The sequence below is a fragment of the Lepidochelys olivacea genome (assembly GCF_965140295.1).
Source record: "Lepidochelys olivacea isolate rLepOli2 genome assembly, chromosome: 12".
NCBI classification, from domain to species: domain Eukaryota; kingdom Metazoa; phylum Chordata; order Testudines; family Cheloniidae; genus Lepidochelys; species Lepidochelys olivacea.
Genome location: NC_140422.1, coordinates 33,690,520 through 33,714,596, shown reverse-complemented (window position 1 = coordinate 33,714,596; position 24,077 = coordinate 33,690,520). Strand labels below are relative to the sequence as shown.

The following is a 24,077-nucleotide window of genomic DNA, read 5'->3' as shown; positions in this document are numbered from 1 at the left end:
TAGGGCAGCAGAATAGACAAAATCTTTTTTAAAAAAGCATATTTCATTCATTCACTTTCTTATTTCCATTTTAAAAACCTGCCACTTTTTCTTCAAAAAAGTTAGCTCCCAACAGCATAACAACTAAAAAGGAATTGTTAGAGTTTTGCTCTATTGTGGTTATCTCACATGAGCAATTAACTAGCAAGAGTTGCAGCATATCTATTAGAAATTCTTTCCCATAAAAGAGTTTTAAGATTTCCTTAAATTCAAAGGTTAGGTTAATACAAACAACACAATAGTTAATCTGTAATATACTTTATTGAATAGCTCCAGAGCTTGGACAAGGTTATATCTCTTTGGATCTACCTCTAAGGTCATTAACATGATTTATTATGAAGCTACAGGAAATTAGGTCCTGGATATTTCAATATTAGGCAGAAAATTTTAATTCCATCATTGCCATAGAGCTACTGTATCTCCAACCAAACTTGTTGCCATGGTAACTAGATTAGCAAAGTATTCCTTAAATCTTCTTTTCTCCTTATTACCGTCACAAAACATTGAAAACTGGAGATGAATTATTGTTAATTGTAACTGAATTAGTTTTCCAAGCTGTCTGATTCCAACTGCTCAACGTTGATTCTTCTGAAACATTTTAAGTAAACATAACTGTTTTAACAAGACTTTTCACCAGGACTCTGTTAGTTTAAACAGAACATATTTTACTCTAATTGTTTATGTGACTATCAATATTTTAAACAGGACGAAAGTTTGAAGAGAGCCCTTCAGAAAACCAGATACAGCTGGAGTGCCGTTTTTGACTTAATGGGTTCATTGGGACATCAAATATAGATCCTTTATTGAAAATTAAAATGTCAGTTTAATAACTCACGTATTAGCATTGAAAGCCTTTGTTTGATTGGAGGGCTGCTCACTTCATCAAGAGCTAAATAAATGGGCACAATTTCATTCAAGTCAGTAGAGTCGGTTGTCCCCTTATACCACTCATAAATCTGATCTCAGATTTCAAACTACATCATCAGATTTCAAACTACATCATCTTCAGTAGGTCATTTAGGCCCCAACTAAACTGTCCCAATGGCACAGCTCCGCTGCTGAAAGATAGGCATGTGATTAAGAACCTTGATGTATGGGTGCTTTATTTATGTGTAAATAAGATAATCATCCAATCAGTAAGCATGCAGTCCATGTTCTGGGTACCCTTAAAACAAAATACACATCTCATGAGAAATTTTCCTATAAATTCATATAGTAACATTATGGACTCTCAATTTCCCTGTGACTGTGTAGGATCAATAGCAAACGCCTAGATCCAGCCCAGATAAAACACTAATCTTCCAGAGTATTTCCTCTCCAGATGCCTAGCAGCATGTCTAGAAAACTGACCACTTGTGACTACATTTTTTAGACCCTAAGCTCTTTATTAGTATAATGGTCACACTCCAAATAGAAAGCATCATACAATGTACCGCTACTGTTAAAGACTGACAAGAGGCAATCACTAAGTAAATAGAACCACCACTCTTAGTTTGTCATAGAATAAATATCCATAATTTTATGGAGCACTGACAAATAACCCATCAGTGTAATTAAAGCAGAATTGTATGTCCCACTGCTTTGTACTTCATTTCACTTGATGTGGACAAATAAACGGGAAGAGTAACATATGGAGGGACACCAAAAAATTGAATATAATATCCCTGCACTTTTACCATCAAGAGCAAAAAGAAACACATCAATAACAGTCAACATGTATAGCCCAGACCATCTGGACACAGAAGCTTGGGTTGCCAAGAGCGTATTAAAATATTTTAATCTCATTGTATTCCCTTAGGAACGCAAGCTAGTTTGCACAAGCACAGGATCTGCTAAACCACCAGAATTCTCATCGTAAATGCACAGTATAGGTATGATCGTTATTTAATTAAGAGATACCAAGGAAGGGGTTCTCAGTTGACAAGGCAATAATCCTGTTCCTAAGTAGACAGAGTAGGAGGTCAATAATGTTACTGAGCAGGAGGTCTACATTTATTGCTTTACTAGGCTACAAATTGAATTAAGATTTTGTGTTTAAAAAGTGACAAGTTTCCCTCTCCTCCCATGCAATATAGTTATCTCCTCCCTGTTTTAACTCCCAAAATTTCACTGACGCTTAATGGATATTGTCCTCAAACCCTTGTAGTTTCCTATGTTGTCATGATTTTTTAAAACGTTGAAATAAAATTATTTCCCCCTGACTCTCCTGTTTTGTGCTATTTGTCCTGCTCCCATCCATGGTCCAGCAAGGAGTTTGGCTGTTGGCTTCTGCCCTTATTATCTCCATGCAACCATGTGCTTCTCTAGGAAGCACAGAATTAGAGTGGGCCACAAATATAAGCTGGCTAGTCAGGGCAGCCAAATAAACTAAACAGATGTGCTGATGGAGCAGTTGGAAGGAACAAAGGAGGGTCAGCGGAAGGACTGTATAGCAAAATGTTCTTGTCAGCGTGATGAGCACCAAGAGCTAGGAGCATCCGAAATTATGTCACTATCCCAGTCATCTTACTGAGCCAAGAAAACGCCACATAACTTGTAAACAGTATGAACAGAAAGATGAAAGCAAAACGTTGTCATTCTGATCACTGATTGTCACATAGGGAAGGACTTGGGTGTTTTGTTTTCTGATTTTCCCTTGTGGTTCTGTATTATGGGAGCATCCTTGGTTCTTAATTCCTTTTATTCATATACCGTATCATCAACAGGAACGCTACACTCTCATCAGTCACAGTGGACAGTCAAGTCAGCTGCAACCCTGCTGAATTAAAAAAAAACATTAGGTTGCTAGTGAGAGTTTGAATCAAGGGGCGATCCTGAATTTTATTGGCACACAGATCTGAGATACAGGCAGGGCTACAAGAGAGGAAGGAGTTTACAAAAATCCAGCGTGACTGCGAATGAAGAAGCAGAAACGTCTAAAAAATGACAGTGGCCTTTTATTTTTCAGACCGTTTTCAATATCTCTTTTATTACATCCTCAGCCGTGTGTTATATGGGATGACAGCATTTTTAGGAGGAATGGGCTTTTTTGGGTGACTAGCATCTTTTCCTTATGAAGAAAATACTACAATATTTCTATAGCAGATGACAACACAGTAACATCAGCATTATAAACTGTAGATGAGAGTACTGTTAATAAGAGCCTGCATACTATTCCTTGATCAACTTCATAATACAACATACGGTGCTTCTATACTCACCTATAGTTAATCAGGTTCCTTTCTTTTCTTAACTGTAGGTAGAGCCACATCAGACATTAAAACAGCAGCAGTCAGAAACAACAACATGGGAGGCTCTAAGTGAACTGCCTCACCAAAAGAATGGCCTCTAACCATCTGGCAGGTGATTTGGGCAGCCCACGTCTGCCCCAAGTCACATTTGGATCACAGCCCTAGCTGCAGTCACACAAACTGTATAGTCTATGACAAGAAGTTTTTTCTTTCTTTGTTCCTTGCTTTCATAAACACCATTTGTTAACTACGCTTCTGTTTCAGGCACAAATCCTGCTAGTGACTTTCCATAGTAGGAACTGTTCTGAAAATGATTGCATAGAGTTAGAACTAATTCATTTTTTCTTCTCGGGGCCCTGCACTATAACTCGTTATAACTTTTTATCAGTTGAGTCAGCTGTGTTCATCCTTATGAGGAGCAAATTCAATAACATTTAATATTATGTTTTTATTACACCTAGACTGTACATGCTTGCTTGAATTTTGTTGTTCTCCTTCCTTCTGAGATTTCTACCAGCAGAGACACAAATATAAGAGGGTAGGGTTACCAAAACATAGTATATATACAGCACCTATGCATTTAAATAAAATGTCCTTTCTGTATGCTATAATATACATAAATAGTGACCAATTTTGAATAAAAGATGAAACATCCCAAACTACAAATCAAAAGTAGACAACTATTGAAACCTGAAAACATCTATTTAAGTATTATTTTCTTCTTTACCTATTTTCTTTTTCTCATGCCTTGAACTTCACGTTTATGTCTGGCCAAGAAAGGAGTGTGTCTAGAAACAAGAAAGGAACAGAAATCTCACAAGAAAGCATGTTCTTGTAACATCTCCCGACCAATTCTACAGACCCAAGATATCCAGATAATTCAAAAAGATTTGGACAAGTCCCCACATCGTGGCGTGCTTGGGCACACAGTTGGCCAAATTCAGTCCAGCATTTCTGGTGGGTTTTGAGAGTAGAAAACCAGTTGCAGAAGATGGTGGCTGCAAAAGAAGTGTCCACAGCCTCCCTCTTACAACATTCTAGGACTAACCAAGGAGGACGAAGGGTCCAGTTAGCCGTGGTTGTGATGACTGAGCCTACTGTAACTCTATGGGGACTATATTAGGTTTTAAAGCTATTCTCCTGTGTTGGATGAAAAAAAAAGAGAATGTAGGTTCTCTCCTGGTTCTCATGCAGTAACAGATGCTACTGTGTTTCTCTCTCCTGGAATGTCTGAGCCTCACAGGAAGCAGAAAGAATCAGAAATCTGAGAAAACTGCTTCTTGCGAAATGCAAAGTCACCTTTTCAGAACTCATGAAGCTGCTCACAGTAAGCATTTGTAGCTTAATCAGAACACCAGGCTTCCTGAGGTTTGCCCATGACTGGTAACAGGAATGTAAATTCGACTTCTCCATGATTTTCTGCCAGAACTAGTGCTCCGATGTTGACATTTTTCCGAAGAGCATAGCTAATGCAGATGTTTGAGCGAGGCATCCAAAATGGAAATAAAATCAAATGCTTTCATTGTCAGCACTGATCCTTATTGGATTTGAAAAATATGAAAGTATACAAATTTCCTTCCCCGCCACCAGTACTTTAAGAATTAGAGCCTTTTTAAAAAATGTATCCTTTATTTACAATGTTTTATTAAGTACATTCTGGCAATTCACTGCTGCTGCTCTGAAGTATTTCATTCTCTTTATTTGAAACACTGCTGATATTTTCCCCTGCATTTTCAAAGAAACATACAAAATCTACTTTGTTTTCAAATGAGACTGGGGCAAAATGTTCAGACCTGGGTACTTAAATTAGACACTGTCACCCTGCAAGGAATAACTAGGCTAGCGGAAGCCAGGATGAGGCCTTCTGCTTGTGGACAGGCTACTGCTGGTAGAGATCTGCACAACACCAAAGCACCCTGAAGCTACAGGGCAGGGGTGACAGAACCCCTTATTCGCCTGGGTGGTCCCCAAAATATCACAGACTCGGTGGTGCTGGAACCCTTTTAATTGTGCGGGTGCTGAAAGCCAGCCCCCTTACCCCTGTCCACAACCCCCGCTCCCAGCAGCTGGGGCCGGGAGCAGGGCCGTGTCTCCGTGAGGGGGGGACCCGGACAGGGGTAAAGGGGAAAGACTGGGGGTTGGCACGGGGCCAGGATTGGAGCCCCGGGCAAGGGGCCAGTGGCCAAGGGGCAAGGCCAGCCCCCCAAGAGCAGAGCCCTGGGTGTGGGGCCCCAGGCACAGGGCCAGCAGCAAGGAAGTGGGCCAGCAGCTGGTAGCTGGAACCTGAGTTGGCCTGGGCCGGTGGCCAAGACCCAAGCCCTGGGCTGGGGTGTGAAGGCCTGGGCTTGCGGCCAGTGGCCCCACATAAGACCTGGGTGTGCTGCAGCATCCCACACCCCCCACCCTGCACCCCTACTTCCCACGCCTATGCACAGACTCCAACTGAAAACCTATATTTAAGTGTTTTTCGATAAGTTCCCCAGTATTCAAAGGCGCTGAGCACTTGTGGTTCTTACCGCCTTACATGGCAGGGGCAGATGCTTAGCACTGCTGAAAATCAGGGTAATATGTATGTGCCTTGGTATGGATTTCTGTCCTAAGTTTAGGCATCCACATTAGAACTGTTATTTAGCTATAACTATAGATTCCAGTGAATTTTTGCACAGAGTTGTGAAGTAATTTATCCCATTAGCTTGAAATCGCTCATTAGTCTTGATTCAAGACACTGAGCAGTACGATCAATATTGTTTCTAACACATTTTGCTCATTCAAAACTCTCTTTAAACTCTCCTTTTCCATGATGCTGACAAAACACTTGACAACACCAAGGCTGTTGGCATGCTGATATCGCTGCTGATCATGTTAACCAATACTGTCTTATTGTTTCCTTGTACTCTCTTTCCTGTCTGTATCCATCTCTTGTCTTTGGGGCAGGGACTGTCTCTTTGTTCTAGCATAATAGGGACTAGGGCTCTTAGGTGCTACAGTAATACAAATAATCTTCTTCTTTCATATGGCGATAGCAGAGAAGATGAGAACCTGCTTGTGGTCTCCGCTGCTACATGGATAAGTACAACGAATGCCATCAAATTGGCAACTAAATGTCTTGAAAAGGCCTTCCAGTCAACAAAGTGAAAGTAATACAAATAATAATAATAAATAATAATGCTGTCAAGCTACTGGGATACTATATGGATGGACACTTTCGCAATAGAGGTAAAAACGTTTCTATCCTATCTCACTATTTTGAATGGTGGTATTATTTGGCAGTTGTTTGGAGACCTACATAAGGTGAGATGGTGAATTTCAGACTAGTTTCTCATGATATGCAACTCACGACACCCTCCAAACTACTAGCCTTAATGGTATTTTGGCAGAAAGGCCCATGAATGAATGGAATACTAAAACAAACCAAATTCTTATTCCCTAGATTTAAACCCTCCAGATGAGAAGTTAGACTCTGTGAAGGTCAGTACAATGACCTTTATGATCCAGCTCCCTTGTGCTGTGCCTGTTCCATTCATGTTGCAGTTTACCTCTCCTCTTCCTCTTTACCAAGCAGCCTGACCTCTGAGCCCCTACACATGCCTTCTCTACATTTGATTGAGTGGTGTAGTGCGCTGGGACACAGGGTCACAGCACCACCAAACTTTGGCTAGGATAAAGGCTGTTGCCCAGATGACTGTCCTGGCTCCATGGCCTATGTGTATACTGTAACCTGCCAGACAATTATAACAATTGAACTTTTTAGGGCTCTTTCTGTTCCTAATACAGAGCACAGGCTTCCCTGTAGATGGGGGTGGGAGGAGCGGGGGGGCGGACCTCAGGAGAACTGGCAAAAATTTTGAATCACCCTGGAAAATAACATGGGCTTCAACCAGCAGAAAGAAAAGTTTGCAAGTTAAACTAATTTTGGAACCTTGACGTAGATCGTGCTCCACAAGGTTTCTTAAACACTCTGCCGTATTTTTTGGTAACCTGGGTCAGCAAAATACTTGTTTTCCAACCAAGAGATTCTGCCAAGTACGATTAATGAATGAACATATGATAGAAATTAGAATATATTTAATTCAGGATTAAGACCCCCAATCTATTTTATTCAGTCAACATAAAAGGATGTTATAGGGATTAGCATATTGAGGCTGGATGTGACGAGGTAGTAGTTCATTTGCTCCTCCAGCTATTTATCTGGTAACGTTTACGTTTTACAATAAGTCTTGGTTATTATTTCTACTCTAGAATAATTTGTCACTAATAACAACCTTTTCCGGTGATTCCAGGGGGAAAACATCACTGGCTTTTTCAGTGCTGGAATGAAGTTGCCAGTTAAAATTACATCATAGCAATAGCAGAAATGGTTCTAACTCAACCGCTTCCAAAAGAAGAAGGGAGTCAGGATTGGACCATGGATCCAGATCTGAATTTCAAGGCTGGGCTCTATTTCTGTAAGTGCTGAATCAAATTCTCAGAGATTGAAATCCAGATCGGCATCTAAATTTTGTGACTTGGGAACCATCTGTTGTTAGTTGATATTGGGTTTATGGAAAGGAATAAAGGGATCTTTTTAAAATATATTATTATTATTATTATTATTAGATAAAAAGGATTTTGTGGTGGATGGATGTACAGCCTATGAAAGACATCTCAAAGGGCTTGCCCTTCATATTTAATATGAAGGTGACTGAATACATTTAAAAAAACCCAAACCAAACTTCTACCTACCAGATCTGTATATAAAATAACTTTCTTGTTTGTCTCAATCACTCACATCTGAGAACTCGACAGCTGCCATCTTCTCTTTGAAACAGCACTATGTTAAAGCACACTAGCGAACTTTTAGTGCACACCAACAGGGTCTACATGGAACAATTTGTGTACTTTAGAAAACTCACATCCTTACTACACATTGCTGCACCATGTAGACATTAAGATATCAAATATTTATTGTGCCCATGTTCAAAAACCGCTTACCAAGTTATTGGTTATTTTAAACAAACAAAGAAAAAGCTTAGCCATGGTGGATTTTTCACAATTAAACAAGACTTGTACTTAAAAAAATTCAAGTCTGCCCCAAAAGAAAAGAAATCTTCTGATGAGATCTGTTTAGTATCAGTGTGAGGAACAAGGGCAGGGAGGAGGATAAAATGCTAGAGGCTTCAGGGTTTTGCCACACCCATCCCAGAAAAGGAGCAGTGGAGAGGTCCTCCAAGCAGCCTAGACTGATTGTGAGGAAGCACCCAGAGGGACCACTGGAACAGCCAATCAGGGAGCTGGGGGGGGGCATATAAAAGGAGCTGCAGAACAGAGCAGCAGTTAGTTGCTGCTTGGAGCTGGAGAAAAAAGGACTAGGTGTCTGGTTAGAAGAGCAGCAGGACCAAAGACAGTCTGCTGGCAGGGACCAAGGCAGCAAGAGGCTTCTGGCTGGCTGCTAAGACTGAGCCAAAGACAGTTTGCTAGCAGGGACCGGGGGAGTATTGAGGGAGCTCCTGGCTGGCTGCGGGGACTGACTAAGGACTAAGCCTGGGGAGGGCTGCAGGAAGATAGTATCTCCAGGAGGAATGCCTGGGGATATGGCCCCATACAAGGGCTGGACTACTAAAAATCAAAGTCCAGGGAGGGCTAGAGAGACAGTGACTATATACCCCAGAAGGGGTCTGTTCTGGTTAACATGAAGACAATGTGTGTGACGAGGGCTGAGTCATTGAAAAAACTGCCTAAGAACCACCAAAAGGGGTCACCAGAACTGAAAGAACACAGACACACCAGACCAGAAGGGGGCGCTCCCGAGAGGTGAGTGCTGACCCAGTTACAAGCCCATATTTCAGAAATGCCCATGTGCAAAATATGTCCAGGCGGTTATAACAAATGATGCCTAAATGACTCATTTGTATGTTCAATTATTGTTGCTGTATGAGCAATATTGCCAAATGGATATGCAAGTTATATGTGTGCAGTTCAGAAAATCTATGCATAAGAACTGCAGGGGTGTGAGTGTGAGTGTGTGTGTGTCTACAGAGATACACAAAATAGGGTCTTGTTTTGAAAGATCTATACAAAAAAGCCACCAGCTACACATGGTCTTTGGGTACTGTAGATTGATTAAAGGAGTCCAAAGCCTTGTATGCATGTCAGTTTTTGGGTGCTATAGCCACAATTAAAAACAAAATCAGACACCAGATATCCCATCCTGAGGGAATGTACTGTTCTCAAATAGAACTTCATGACTTGTCATGTGGACATCAATACTGGACAAGCACATTTGTTAGGTGACTGTTACTGTGAAGTTTGTGCCGAGGTTAAAAACATACCACTCTGATAAACCCGTTTTATCAGAACTGATCCCGTTCAAGTAAAAATCCAACATGCATCAAAATCATGCTCCTCTGTCCCAAAAGGAAAGAGAGAAATCACCTCTTTCTGTCTGGCTTCCATGCTCTTTAATTTTGTCCAGCATATATCTACCACTGTGATAGATGCTACAGAAAAACCGAAGAGAAATGGATGAATTACTTAATATCGCAATTTGATGCTCTGTTTTGTCAAGACTTACCCTGCCCACGACTCTGGGGAATGGCGGTCTCTGATTTTCTGGAATTAATATTGCTGTTGCCACAATGGCCCTTTTTTGTCTTAGAATTCCAAGACTGCCATCTTCAATCTTAAAGATTTCCTAAAAAAAAAAAAAAAAAGAGGGAAGTAATTATCCAAGACCTCCAGGACAGCATGAATTTATTATCCCCATTGCATAGATCTTAATTTCTGACTAGAAAATTCCAGGTGCCGGGACCTTGCCAATACATCCTCTCAACCCTCATTAGCAGGAAGAGTATTGTTAGTTCAAGACTTGAACCATTTTTGTGATTAATGATTATCTTTAAACTATTCAGTCTGATCTTCAGGATCATTCCATTTATGACGATGCCAATAATGATTTATGCATGCACTGTTCATCTTGCATTCCTGTAGCCTAACTTTCAGCCTAAGTAGAAAAAATGGCCTAGCTTGAAAGCAACCACAGTAGCTCTATAAATCTTCACCTCTGACTGTGCTACCTTCCCATCTGATGAACCTGTTGAATCTTAAAAACCAGATGAGATCTGGCCAGCTAAGTGCTTGGGTAGGAGACCTGCAGGTAAACAAACATACTGGTGGAAGTGGTGTTGGTTAATTCTACCAGTATCACATTTCCATCCGAGTCAGGTAGAATCAAAACCTGATGCTAAGCAATTTCCGTGTATTTAAGATGTTGGTTGGGGGGATCAGTTGTGAAAGTGAGGTAGGTTTTGATCATTTATGGTCATTAAAGATCTCATGACAGTTTTGCGTGATCACAGTAGCTATATCCATGGGAGAATCTCGGTAAATTTCAGCAGGGGTAATTACATTCTACATTCTCCCTCTCTTCTGGACCCAAACTGCTGTATACGGGTATTGTTACAATAGCTGCTGCATTATATCCCAGAGGTGGATGCATTTCAATGGTGGCTGATGCAACACCTTTGTCATTCTGTAAATGAGCTTTCTAAAAGGCACGATTTGTTTCTGTCAGGAAACAACCACGGGCTGTTCCTGCTGCTATCTTGCTAGTGCCTCCGGCTAATATACAGTCTGCAGTAACTGAAAACTGTTGCCTCAATTGGTTTTAGTATGAATTTTCAAAGTGGACAATGAACAGAAAGCAGGGGAAACTCAGGCCTGCAATAGTCAATTCCAATCCTGCTGAAGTCAAAGAGGAGGAAGAACTATCAAGAAAATCTGTTTTCAGCCTTCATTACTTTGAGGCCCACCCTAATAATATTTTCCCCTCCATCCTATGCACATTGCCACCTCTCTTTAGTCTTTCAATATGCAAGACACTTGGGTCCGTGTTTTTGTTTTGTCTTTCAATTTCTCTCCCAAATGAATTTTGCCTAATAAAAATTCATGAGAAAGTTGAAGACAAAAACATTGAAAGTGTCAAAATAAAAAAAGCTGAATTCTACCGAAAGGCAAATGTACAATACAGTAAGCTTTCAAATTCACTTCTGCTGTAAATACAGGCAGGAGCTTAGGTTGCCATATGTCTATGTGACGTGGTTGAGGAGCATGACAAGGAATGAACGTTGAAATGTCCAAAATGAAAAGGTTCCTTTAGTCAGCTTAGAACAAATAGAACTACAGTGATGACAACTTTGATCCATGCTGACTCCTAGTCTCACCAACCCCTCTGAGCTCATGAAGTGCTACATTACATTGAAGAATAATCTCCCAAAATGCCTTTGCAAATGAACAAGGCAACAGAAATTGATTCCTGCCTGTAGTATGGATCCCTGTGTTCAGTTCAGTGGGAGGCATTTCCAGATCCACACCACTCAAAGGCATGGTCAGCGTTCAGCAATAGTCAGGCAATATCTAGTACCAGATTTCCATATGTACTGCTGTATCACAGTGTCTTGTGTCTATTTTTGCTGCCAATACAAATTAGGACTAGCTCTATCTGGAACCCATTTCCATTAGTACTGGAAGACTTGAGTCATGAACAATTATTTCATACATTTTCCCACAATCAATCATCATTAAACTTTTTTCAGATTGTTCCCCTCTTGCAAAAAACCAAAGATTATGCAACTGGTCACTACCTCAGTCCACATTCATTATCACAAAGTGTTGGAGGTGTCAAAGGAGGTAGGAAGACTAGAAGACCTTACCTCTGCATTATGAGCAAGATATTGGAACAATAAAGAATTCTTCCAGGGTTTTACAATGAGTCCAGTGCAGGGTGGGATGGGGCTTTGGTAGTTCAGTCAGAGATGTCTGTATACTCATATAAAGTAAATTTCATTCCTGTACAGATGACTGTGTAACACTTACATCTGATTAGTCACCTCTAAAAAGTCAACATTCTCTTTCTTGTCACCTACTGAAATTAAAGGGATGCTTGCCCCTCTGCACAGGGGTACATTTCACCCACCACGCAGATATGACTAATTAAGCTAGTAGCCTATATACGTCACTATCAAGTTCACATAAACAAAATTGGAAAAAGAAAAGGGAAGCAGAAGAATTCTGGACTGGCCGCCATTAAGACATCAACATTTACCAATATATATATATATATTGCACAGTTACCACATTACTTCCTTTTCTAAGTAAAAGGAGAAATTATGGTATGTCAGCTAACACTGTGCAGTAGCAGTTGGCAAATGCTGACTTGTTAATGGTGACCAACACAGAAGCCAGGATTTGGGAATTCTATGCTTACACACAGCCTGACCTAATGAAGTCACAGAAAAGATTTGCATTGACTTCAATGCATACTCAATCAGGCCTGTAGTTTGTATATGTAATCACAGTAGCTGGGTGCACCTTTTTCATTTCTTGGAGCACGGTGCAAAGATTATGAAATCATTTCAAATGGCACAAGTTATACCTTTTGATAATGTTGTAAGCTACTGTCTCAATATCACTTTAATATTATTATTGTATTATAATATTAGCATCTCTTGGAAGGCTGTGCCCCACCCCCCAGAAAAGTTGTCTCAGCAATAGGATTTTGTTACAGAAATTATAGAAGCAAAACTCTGCCACTGATAACTGGTGAGTAGTTACCAATTAAACAATGGGACTCAAGCTTTCTTCATGCTGTTTGTGCAGAATGCATGGCTAGGATTGGGCCAGAGAGCTCTAGCAATCCAATTAAACTTAATAAAGGCAACGGAAAGATTCCCACAATATTAGTACAAAGGAGTTAATTACAGGTAGCTGTTGAAAGAGTTCAATCTCAGATCTGCCATCCTATTTAGAAGATGGGAATCTTAACTCCATTTATACTTTGCGTGGAAATTGTGTTACAAAGTTTTTCTTTATTATGTTTCTCCTTTTCAATAAACAAGGGAGTAGGAAGTGGAATGAGCATTGTTTAATTTTAACTTTTTGACAGAAATATTTTGCCTCAGCGCTTACAAGGATTCAGCTACTGTCTCCCTAGACAACGGAGAATCGGGCCGGCATCCAACTCTCACTTGACTATCTGACTCACCACTTCACCACAGGCTTTGCATCAGGCCTTTCACTTTACTGAGTGTCATTTTTAGATACAATACCAGTAATTTAATTTCCTAGTCCCATTACACAAGCATCAAGCCCGGACGAGGTTCATTTTTCTAATATTTAGGCATGTGCTAAAAAAAAAAAAAAGACTAATCCAAATAACTGCAATGACCTTGAGTTGATAGAGGTCAAGTCTACATAATCTAGGATGTTACACAGGTTCAGACTTCCCTAGTTCCCTCAAGAATTCTCAATTCAGCTTCCTCACCACCACCACCCTGTGGTACGAGTCTTTTTGAGGACTTAATACCTCTTGAAAATTTGAATAAATAGCCAAGCCACTTTCCAGTAACAGGCACCATTACTCTTGGCAGAGAAAACTTCATTAGAATTTGTCAGGGGAATAAGTTAGATGTCCGAACACTCATCAATTTGTCACAATAAGGGTTGGAAATATGACTGGAGTGGCAATCTGTAACCCATTACAGGTGACCAGGAAAGCAGTTGTGTTTCTTGTCATTTAGTTGTTTTTTATAAATTAAGTTTGATGGTGTAAGACGGGGTCAATAGCAGTTTCCATCACAAAAACACAAACAGAGTTAATTTACTTTTTAATGCAAGCAACCTGACCCCCTCCCTGAAATTGCAATTTAATATGGCATTCTCTTTCACTCCCACTGTTGTGTAACATGGCTGTGTGATGTAAAAGAGCAGCTGGAGGTGGCTGCATATCAGTGTTGGGAGATATAGTCTTCTCTATATCTATCCCTTATTTACTGTATTTCAGAGAGGGTGTTTGATTTATTTAATGTGTGTTATGTGCTGTAAGTGCAGATTATTATAATAATCATCACTACCTGGTGGTTACCATCAACAGTATTGAAAGTAAATTTTCTAAATGTTTGCCAAAGCATCAAAACACTGGCATTTATTAATACTCTGGAAAGACCCAACTGTATTCATGAGCTCTTCATAAGTAAGTTTAAGAACAGCTGTTTAAATAAATCATTAGATCAATTAATAAAATTAAGAATTTTAGAGGCCAGTGATACACAGACACCTACTTATAAATAGTCTCTCTCTTCATTCCCTGTAAATCCCACCATACAAATTGTACTGTATACTTTAAAAGCTTAAATCTAACTAGAATTCAGTATACTAAGGAGAATCATCTATCTTTGAACGTATGAGATTAAAAGTTTCTGAAGTATGCACAATGGGGCAGCATCTGGAAATTGTTAGTGGAAAAGTGGATTTAATTGCGTGGGTGTTTTTTACTATTATAATTGTTACATACATAGACAGACAGATCTTCAGATTACACAAGTTGATCGATTCATTGACTTCTCACCAATTCATGACATCTCTGACTGCAGATTTACTAACTGTTTATTTAATGAGGGGCTATCATTTTTTTTTATGGGGTATTGGATTTTTTAGCCTTCCTGACAGGTAACATACATTTTGTTTTACATTATTACAATTCTATATTTTAGTACCCTTGTAAATAATAATTATTTTATAAATGCATTAAAAATAGCCAAAGGTACATCTTCCTATTTTTAAGCTGTATATATGAATACCCAAGACTATTCCAGAGAAAACCATTTCATTTCTGCATTGTAGAATTATTTGCTCTATGATTATCTTGGACTTATGCATTGTGAGGCATGATGTAAAAAAATCCTCTGTCTACATTCAAGTGTAACTTTAATGTATCTGAAAGCTCACCTTATTCTATGTCAGCAAAAAGTATTTCTAAGTCAAAGCTGATAATGACTGAATGCCATTAGCTTTCTCTTTCCGCACTCATTAACCATGGGAGTTACTTATTCTGGGACTAATCCAGAAATGACAAAGAAATGTTACTTTAAATTAACGTTCTAGACTTTTCCCATCATTATTTACTGTAGTGGGTGTATTTTCATTTAAACCATATTGAATCACCCCTCTAGCAGGAATGCTCACATTGGCTGCACACTGCTCATTAAATATAATAAGGTATCCCTTCATGGATAAACAACTAATTAGGCTCTGGCTGACTGCACATGTCAGATAACATTGCAAAATATGGGCTTTGGGAAACTACTGTTTTGACCTTATGTCTCAAGTTTCACCTGGACACATTACTAACTCGCATTACTCATCACTGTGGAAAAAAAATCTCCACTGGCATGAAGCAAACAGAAACAAGTTGCTTTTATAGCAGAAGGCAGGAGAACTCACCTCAATAGAGAGTATTCGTCTGATATCCTGGATAATACAATGCCACTAAAGATGCCCCAAAACCTTGAGATCCTCAGTGTGTTCAACCATATTGTAAAGAAACAGACTAATTTTCTTTATACTCACTGCCCTAATGCAATGAAATATAACAATGCACAGATCATGAAGGTACTGTGCCTAATACAATGGAGATTTTTCTCCCGCACAGTTTCTCTTTACCATGGTATCAAAAGATTGTGGGGTTTCTCAAACTGAAGTGTTTGGATCTGTAAGTAGCCCTAGAAAATGTGCATATAGTGATTTGTTTGCCCACTTTCTTATCATCAGATGGGGCTGTTTGACTAAACTTTTTTCCTGCAACCCAAAAATTACTAATAAAGGATTATTTCTTCTCCATTGGAACTCCCTCCATGATGGTGAAAAGTGACACTGAATGCATTTCAGGAGAACTCTCCTCATGCATCATCTTCTAAATCAATGTTTCTCAACCATTTTGATAGAGGGAACAGACTTTCAGCCTTTCTAAACAGTATCAGGGAGATCTCAGGTACCAGTTGTTGAGAAACACTCTTCTAAATTACTCAGTTATCTTTCTTTATATTTTCAGTTACCTATTTCAACAGAGCTGAACAGAAAATGTAAATTTGTCTTTTAGAACCATCTGCTTTTCTAAGTTTCTGCAATTATTTTTCAGACCTGTGTGTAGATTTCCCTAGGTTTGCCCAAGTCACTTCGGGTATGAAGGTAGTGTCATAGTTTGGGAGATTTATAAAATCAGATCTTTAATAGGTGTATTGATGGGTAAGAATTTAAATTATGTCATGTCTGAAATCTGAAACTGCTGATATAAGTGAGTATATATAGTCTACTCCCAGCTGCCTATAATCTCAAAGGAAAATACCAGAGGCTAAATCGGAGACAGTGGGAAGTGTAGGGACGAGAGGGCTCATTGACTTCCTATTTTATTTTTGTGCATTTTGAAATAATGATGGTGGTTTTGAGCCAGCAGTTTGTGTTTTAGTTTTTGTAATATTCACAAGAGGCACTGATTTCAATAGTGTAGCTGGAAAGGCTGTTCCCCCCGATCCCAGCCCCCTTTCAGTCTGTTTGATATTTAAGATGGGCTCCCTTTGATGAAGTTTGGGAGAGTCACAGACATATGTAAGGAAAACATCCTACCTTCGAAGGAGATCTGAAACATTCTGAGGAAATTGTCCAGGCCACGCTTGGGAAATGTACACCAAAACCCCCATTTTTGTTAATAATTCTTTACAAAAATCTACCCCACTGTTAAAAGAATAAAAGGCCCTTACACAATAGAGGAGTTTTAAAATGTGTAATATCTAAATATTTCCCATTAATTTCTAAGGTCCCTTGGTGCATCTTAAGGTGCCTAAATACTTTTAATGATTTGGCTCTAAGTGATTTGTCCAGGGTCACACAGGAAGCCCCTATCACATGTCTCTGTGCATACAGGTCCCCAGCAGTGCAAGTACCCTCTTTTCCCTCCATCCCGCAAAAGGCTCAACATCCCTCTTTCCCCAAACATGCCTGCCTTCCCCTCCCAACAAATCTTCAGTTTTTCCTCTCACTGCCCATGAGCCTCTCAACCTTCCTTTCCCTTTCCCTCCAACCCCTGAGCTCTTCACAAACATCCTTAGATCTCACCACTGTCCCCTCAAATACCCCCATCCTCCTTGCCATCCTTCCCCAAACTCTGCACCTCTCCTTACCCTCTCCCCATAAACACTGCCTCTACTCCTTCAGCTGAATCTCCCTCTTCCCACCCCCTTCTTCTTTTTCACGTGAAAGCACCACAATCCTCCCACCCTTAATCCCAGTCTTTTCTCCCTCTTCTAATATCCTTCTGGGACAGATATGGCAATTCCCTGCAATACCTTATTGCATTAAGTAATATGTATTATTATGGGCTGGGACTGTATTTAAACGCTCTTTGGGGGAGATGTAATAGATGTGAGACCTGGGAGTTCAAAAGACTACCTTGAAAAGGTGCCAGACAAGTATGGACTTTTGGGACAACATGTGTTAAATGGATTTCCTGGGGCATTCCTGGGGAGAGGTTAACGCAAATTCCTTAACCCTGGTTATGCAAAATCCCAGCCTTTTGAAGCCACGGAGACAGTCATTATCTGTTGATTACCTACTACAGAAGGTCAAGATCAAAAGCCCAAATAGTGGCTGGGCTGCCCATTTTTCATTTTGGTTCTGGAACTAAAATGGATGAACTTGTAACCACTGGAAAAACCCAATTGTCGGTTTTGAAGGACTATAACCTAGTTTGGAGTTGGAGAAGACCTCTGTTCAGATTTGAGCATGCATATAGATGCTTTGATTGTTTTAATATGATTTCACTGGAATGCTTTTACTTTAAGAATAAATGTGCTTGCTTAGAAGGAGCCATGCAGTAACTTATCATTGCGGCAAGACACTGGTCATAGGTTTTTCAGAGAGCGAAAGCAAAGTGCAAGTGCTGGCCATTAGGCAGACTAGCTTGCTGGGGATATCGCAGTGTAAGGCAGGGAGCTGTGCAGCCTTAAAACACACTCAGGAGTGAGTGAGCTGCAGGTTGCCACCTAAAAGAGGTGATGGCTAAGAGCTGGAGCCAAAAGAGGGTGCCCTTGGTGGACCACAGACCAGGAATGCAGATTCAGTTGCCCAGAACCTGTTACACCCCCTTCATTTTGATCCTTCAAGGTCACTGTCACTCAATATTGTTCAGCAGCCAAGGTCACGCTAAACTGATGTCCTCTGCCCCCCAAAATGCCTACTTTTCTCTGTCAATCACCTTGGCACATGCTTCCTTTGCCCATGAACATACCTTTTTGCTTTGCCTCTCCCCAGCTTCCCTATCTTCACCCTTCTTCTCTCTGTCTCCCCTTTTCACCTTCACTCCCCCAATGCCAGTATTGGCAACCCAAAAGTTCAAAAATCCTGGTGGATTCTGACTTCATGAGCCAGGACCAAGGGAGGAACTCTTCCAGAGCAGCCTTTCTGTAAGCCAGATAGAGAAATACCAGTGGGACCTCTCCTTTGGCTTTTAGCAGATAAATAGGAGCTGTTTCCTCACGTCCCTCCACCTCTAACCCCGGTTTTCAAATTTGTTTATGAAATCCACTGGGAACTGGACTCAGCTCATGACACTGCTGCCATAAGCCACAGAATAGCCTTCATACAGATAACAACCTAGAGATCAGAGATGCGGGGCTTCATTCTGTTGTCCTGTACCTTGCGCAGCCATTCATGCCAGTGCAACAGTGTGTGTAAAACGCTAACCAGTCAGAATAGTAGCATTTCCAGTCCACTTTACACAGTGCAAATAGCTACATAGGCAAGGCAGCAGAGGAGCAGGCTCCTTGTACCCTATTTCCAAGCTTTGAAGTATCCAATCTCCCAATTCTGTCATTTTGAATTTGGAATTTGTGTGGCCTGTTTTAAAATACAACGCTAATTCATATGCTCTTTCAACTGAAAACAATTTGGGGCACACAGATCTGATTTCCAAGCTTCCTTCTCCCATGTAATGGCTAACTAGGTACTCGTGTGCAAAATTTGCCGGTTATCCCACACCAAAAAATGCATTGCACAAAGTGGAGAGGGAAGGTGGCTCTTTCTCGGGGCTGTAACAATGTGCTGCATTAGACTGCAGGGTGAGAATGCAGGGTAGATCTCACAGATTTGCTGTGGACTGCACAGCATGCCACAGAGACAGGAGACTTTCCAGTACTCTTTACTATATAGGAATGACGTTCTAAAGAGTTTAAGTTCCCCCTGTTATTACAGTTCTATGCTTTTCCTAAGCAGAGGCTGCCAGTACTAACAAGTGAAGTGGTGGTCTGTGATGAAGACAAAATGCCCAGTTAGAACCAGGCTGAGGCCAAATTCCTCCTTTTCCAAGCCAGATTTGAACTGGGGCCTAAAGAGCTGAAATGTTAGCATATAAATCTGCTTCACAATTTGGTCCTTATTTCTTCTACTCAGTCCAAATTAATTCACTGGCATTATCAACTTGATCCTAAGAGCTTAATTCAGTTGTGAGATACAAACAAGGATGAGTGTTGACAAGTACCCTGGGTACAGATTCCTACTACAGTCAGAATGATACTCAAACATGAAAATAATGGACCTGATTTTCCATTGCCTTACATCAGTTTTATACCAATGACTCAGCTGAAGGCAAAGGACTCACACTGATGTAATCATAGAAGATTAGGGTTGGAAGAGACCTCAGGAGGTCATCTAGTCCAACCCCCTGCTCAAAGCAGGACCAACCCCAACTAAATCATCCCAGAGAGGGCTTTGCCCAGCCAGGCCATAAAAACCTCTAAGGATGGATATTCCACCACCTCCCTAGGTAACCCATTCCAGTGCTTCACCACCCTCCCAGTTAAATAGTTTTTCCTAATAACCCATTGGAACTTGAGACCATCACTCCTCCCACACTGCAACTTGAGACCATTGCTCCTTGTTCTGTATTCTGCCACCGCTGAGAACAGCCGAGCTCCATCCTCTTTCGAACCCCCCTCCCCTCAGGTAGTTGAAGGCTGCTATCAAATCCCCCCTCACTCTTCTCTTCTGAGGACTAAATAACCCCAGTTCCCTCAGCCTCTCCTCATAAGTCATGTATCCCAGCCCCGTAAACATTTTCGTTACCCTCCGCTGGACTCTCTCCATATTGTCCACATCCTTTCTGTAATGTGGGGCCCAAAACTGGATGCAATACTCCAGATGTGGCCTCACCAGTGCCCAGTAGAGGGTAATAATCACTTCCCTCGATCTGCTGGCAATGTTTCTACTAAAGCAGCCCAATATGCCATTAGCCTTCTTGGCAACAAGGACACACTAATGGTAATGTAGATACTGGAGAATTAGGACTGCTCTGTTTATAATCCATTTACTAGACTACAGATGGAAAGCTCTCGAAGAGACTATCAAAAAGAGCCATGTAACTTTTCTGAATGCAAGAGTTTTTATGTGGATCCTAATTTAGGTAAGAGATGGTGAATATTTATATGTACAAAGCCAACTCTCAAATTACTGCCATTGTTGTACCTAAGAGCACTTGATTCTATCCAAGATTACCATTAATTTATATTCAATTTTAACTTCCAAATCCAACTTTTTCTGTACCTATAATAGAAGTTAGTGTTGTTTGGAGCTAGTTCCACCTATTTTGGGTCAAATCTCACCCCCTTTGGAAGAATCTTCCCATACAGACATGGAAGATGCAGATGAGAATAACCAGCTTTTTCTAGAGGATGGGATCCCAGTTAATTCTTTATTAGATGTAGAATCCAGAAGGCCCCCTTACTTGCATACTGCAAATAAAGTATAATTTAGGGTATTCATAGTGTGGATCTGACACGATCAACAATCAGGATAAAATAATTGCCCTACTGGAACACATCAATGAACCATGTCATCTGGCTTCATGTTCCTGACAGTGGTTATCACTGACTGTCTCAGAAGATGGAAACCTAAATGTATGCACCTAATTGAGCTCGAGTTCCTGACTGTAGCTGAGTGATCTGTTACCATGAAACATGAGGTTTGATAGTAATCATAATTTTAACACAGCTATCACAACATCATGCACAATTCTAACGGATGTGTGAAATCTGACCCATTGTCCTTAACATGCAACAGTCATGGTTACATAAAAACATTTCTTTTCTAATTTACATGTGTTGCCTTTTAAATGAGTGTCCTTCAAGAGCAAAATAGTCACCATCTGTACAACCCCTAAGCAGGCAGGCTTTGTGCAAATTAATTAAACTAGGGTAAGGTACATTGGGTTTCTGGTCAGTGGAATCATATAAGCCATGCTATTTAAAAGGAGGTAGGATTTTCAAAAGTGCTGAGCACCACATAATTCCTGCTCATTACAGTGGCTTGCTTGGAAAGGAAGGATGGTCCATTGGTTAGTGCACTAAGCTGGGACTTGGGAGAGCCAAGTTCAATTCTTTGCTCCACCAAAGGTTCCTGTATGACCTGGGGCAAGTCACTAAGTCTCTCTGTGCCTCAGTTTCCCATCTGTAAAATGGGGGTTGTGGTATCACAGGGGGGTTGTAAGGATAAATATGCTAATGATTATAAGGTGCTCACATACTTTGGTTCTGGGGGGCCAAATAAGTGGTACCCCATGAAGAGATACATGCTCAGCAATTTTGAAAATAAGGCTATTTTATTTAGGGCCCAAATTAGGATTTAGGAAGTGAATTCACCCTTTACTGAGCATATGTCTTCACTGGGCTGTTCAAACATCTCCTAGATCATTTTTTCTTGAAAGGTAATAAGCAATTCAGGATCTATTAGTGTATATGAATAGTTTAAATTGTTCCTTCCAACGTGCATTACCTTTACCTTGTACTCATCTATGGCAAATTTCATCTGCTATCATGTTGCCCAATTACCTAGTTTTGTAGGTCCTTCCGGAGTAACGCTCAGTCTTCCCTGGCCTTGATCCACCTAAATAATTGGGTGTCAGAGGATTCTGACACCTTGAAATGTGTGAAAAGGATTATCCTTCATCTGTGCAGTGTACAGTATTTCACAAAGAGAATCTGTATGAGGGCATCATGCAATGCTAGCAGGATATGCAATTCTTTTTAAAGAAAAGTGTGTGAGATTATGTTATAGGGTATGTAGCTCTTGTATGAAATAAATTTTATACTCAAACTGTTGTCCCAGTTATTAAAGATATTATTAAACCTGATGTCATTTTAAATCCTCATACTTGGAAACAACACTAGATTTTAGAGGTCTCTTCCCTAAATTTAGTTAACTTACCCTACCCAGCATCCACAGGAGGCAAAGCAAATTTAAAGACAACCTGAGTAAGCATACAGATTTTAGAGCTCTTTAGGGTATGTCTACACTGCAATTAAAAGCGCATGGCTGGCCCGTGCCCGCTGACTCAGGCTCGCGGGACTTGGGCTAAGGGGCTGTTCAATTGTGGTGTAGACGTTCAGGCTTGGGCTGGAGTCTGGGCTCTAGGATCCAGCAAGGTGGGAGGGTCTCAGAGCTCAGACTACAGCCCCCAAGTCCAAAAGTCTACCCTTCTGTAATGATGAGGATAAGAATTATTATGAATTAGCTGTGAGATTCACATGCTTATAAGAATGGCATATTAACAATACCCTTATGTTTTTCTCTTCTTAATCTGCTTTGTGTCATATTCAACACAGTAGTAAAGAAGAACTCTGATATTGATTTGCACATCATCTTTTGCATTTCACTATGCTTCTCAGAAAGGAAGGGGTGTTGACAAGTTAATGAACTCCAGCTACTAACACATGGATAAGTCAAGGGATGGGTTTAGCACCTGTCTTGTTCTAATCATTTGAAGTCTTGCTTAGGTGAACCTTTCTTGATCACTACACGAAAACTGAAACAGTCTTCTTTTAGTAATCATGAGTGCCAACACTATCAGAACAAGTCACGTAATGTGTGGCTGCTTGTAGACCCCCTATTAGTCTAAATGAATCAGTTCTTGCACTCCTAAACCTTTACTTTTTTAACATATGGGATGTAATAATCTATGCTAAAAAGTCACCGGGTCCTAAGTCTTCCAAAAATGTACTTTTCTAAGAGTTTACATAACTGTGTTGCTCCGTTTTCAAATGAAATTCCTTGTGCAAATAGCTGTTAATTTCCAATAGCATAGAACATGGTCAAGATAGCTGAACTACCTATTCATCAAATCCCTACTTAAACCCTTGTTTGGGAGCCTGTATAATACCAATGTACATTAACGTACCATCAATGAATATATTTTCTGGCTCAAAAGCCTCTTTGACCTCTGTCCTGTATGCATTTTATATCCACTTTATCAATTTTTATAAGACAGATACATGGACTAGGTCATCTCTCATCTTCTGCACTTAGCCATGATCGAGATCTATGGGCTACATTTGCTCAGCACAAAAGAGAAGGTGAAGGTGTCAGGAGCCAGTTCTTGTTCCTTGAGTCTTCAGAACAGCCTTGACCCCATGCAACTTGAAGCTGCTTCCAGAAAGGAAGAATGTGGTGGTAAATTGACCTATGACATGTCCCTTCCCACCTCCAGTCCTGGAAAAAGAGGACAAAGGCACAAGGTCCAGCTATGGTGCAAATAACAGGCAAATCTCCTTTACCAAGAGAACTCTCTGCTGGGCATTTGCTACTGGATCCCCAGTAGTACAGAGGAACTGTAACCCGGTGAGAAAATCTTGCCATCCATCTAAATCTTTGAATTAAGGAGCTGTCTTCAAAGTCTCTGCACTAGTTGAAGGGCCATGTTCCTTGGTGAGGAAGTACTAAGATACTACCTAATAGGGGCTATATAGGTGGTTAGAAGGACAGATTAGATATCTGGATGGGGGAACAGCTGTGGTGCCCTTAAAAGGACTGGAAGTTGGAACAGTAGTTTTCATACTTTCCATCACAATTTCTCCTTCCAGAAGTACAGGGTGGAGTCTGTAGTGGCATGCTGCCCTGAATTCCATATGCTATGCCTTGCCAGGCATTACTGTGGCAATGAGAATAAACTATTGT

At 40.5% G+C, this 24,077-nt stretch overlaps 1 protein-coding gene across 1 annotated transcript in view; it reads right to left on the bottom strand.

Annotated features, from left to right (window-relative positions):
• Positions 1–24,077, bottom strand: part of CDH13 (cadherin 13) — a 797,859-nt gene that overhangs the window by 479,528 nt on the left and 294,254 nt on the right. Inside the window, exon 4 of the mRNA XM_084644551.1 lies at positions 9,820–9,939. Within this exon, the coding sequence (XP_084500677.1) occupies positions 9,820–9,939 (120 nt within the window). The remainder of the gene's footprint in view (positions 1–9,819; positions 9,940–24,077) is intronic.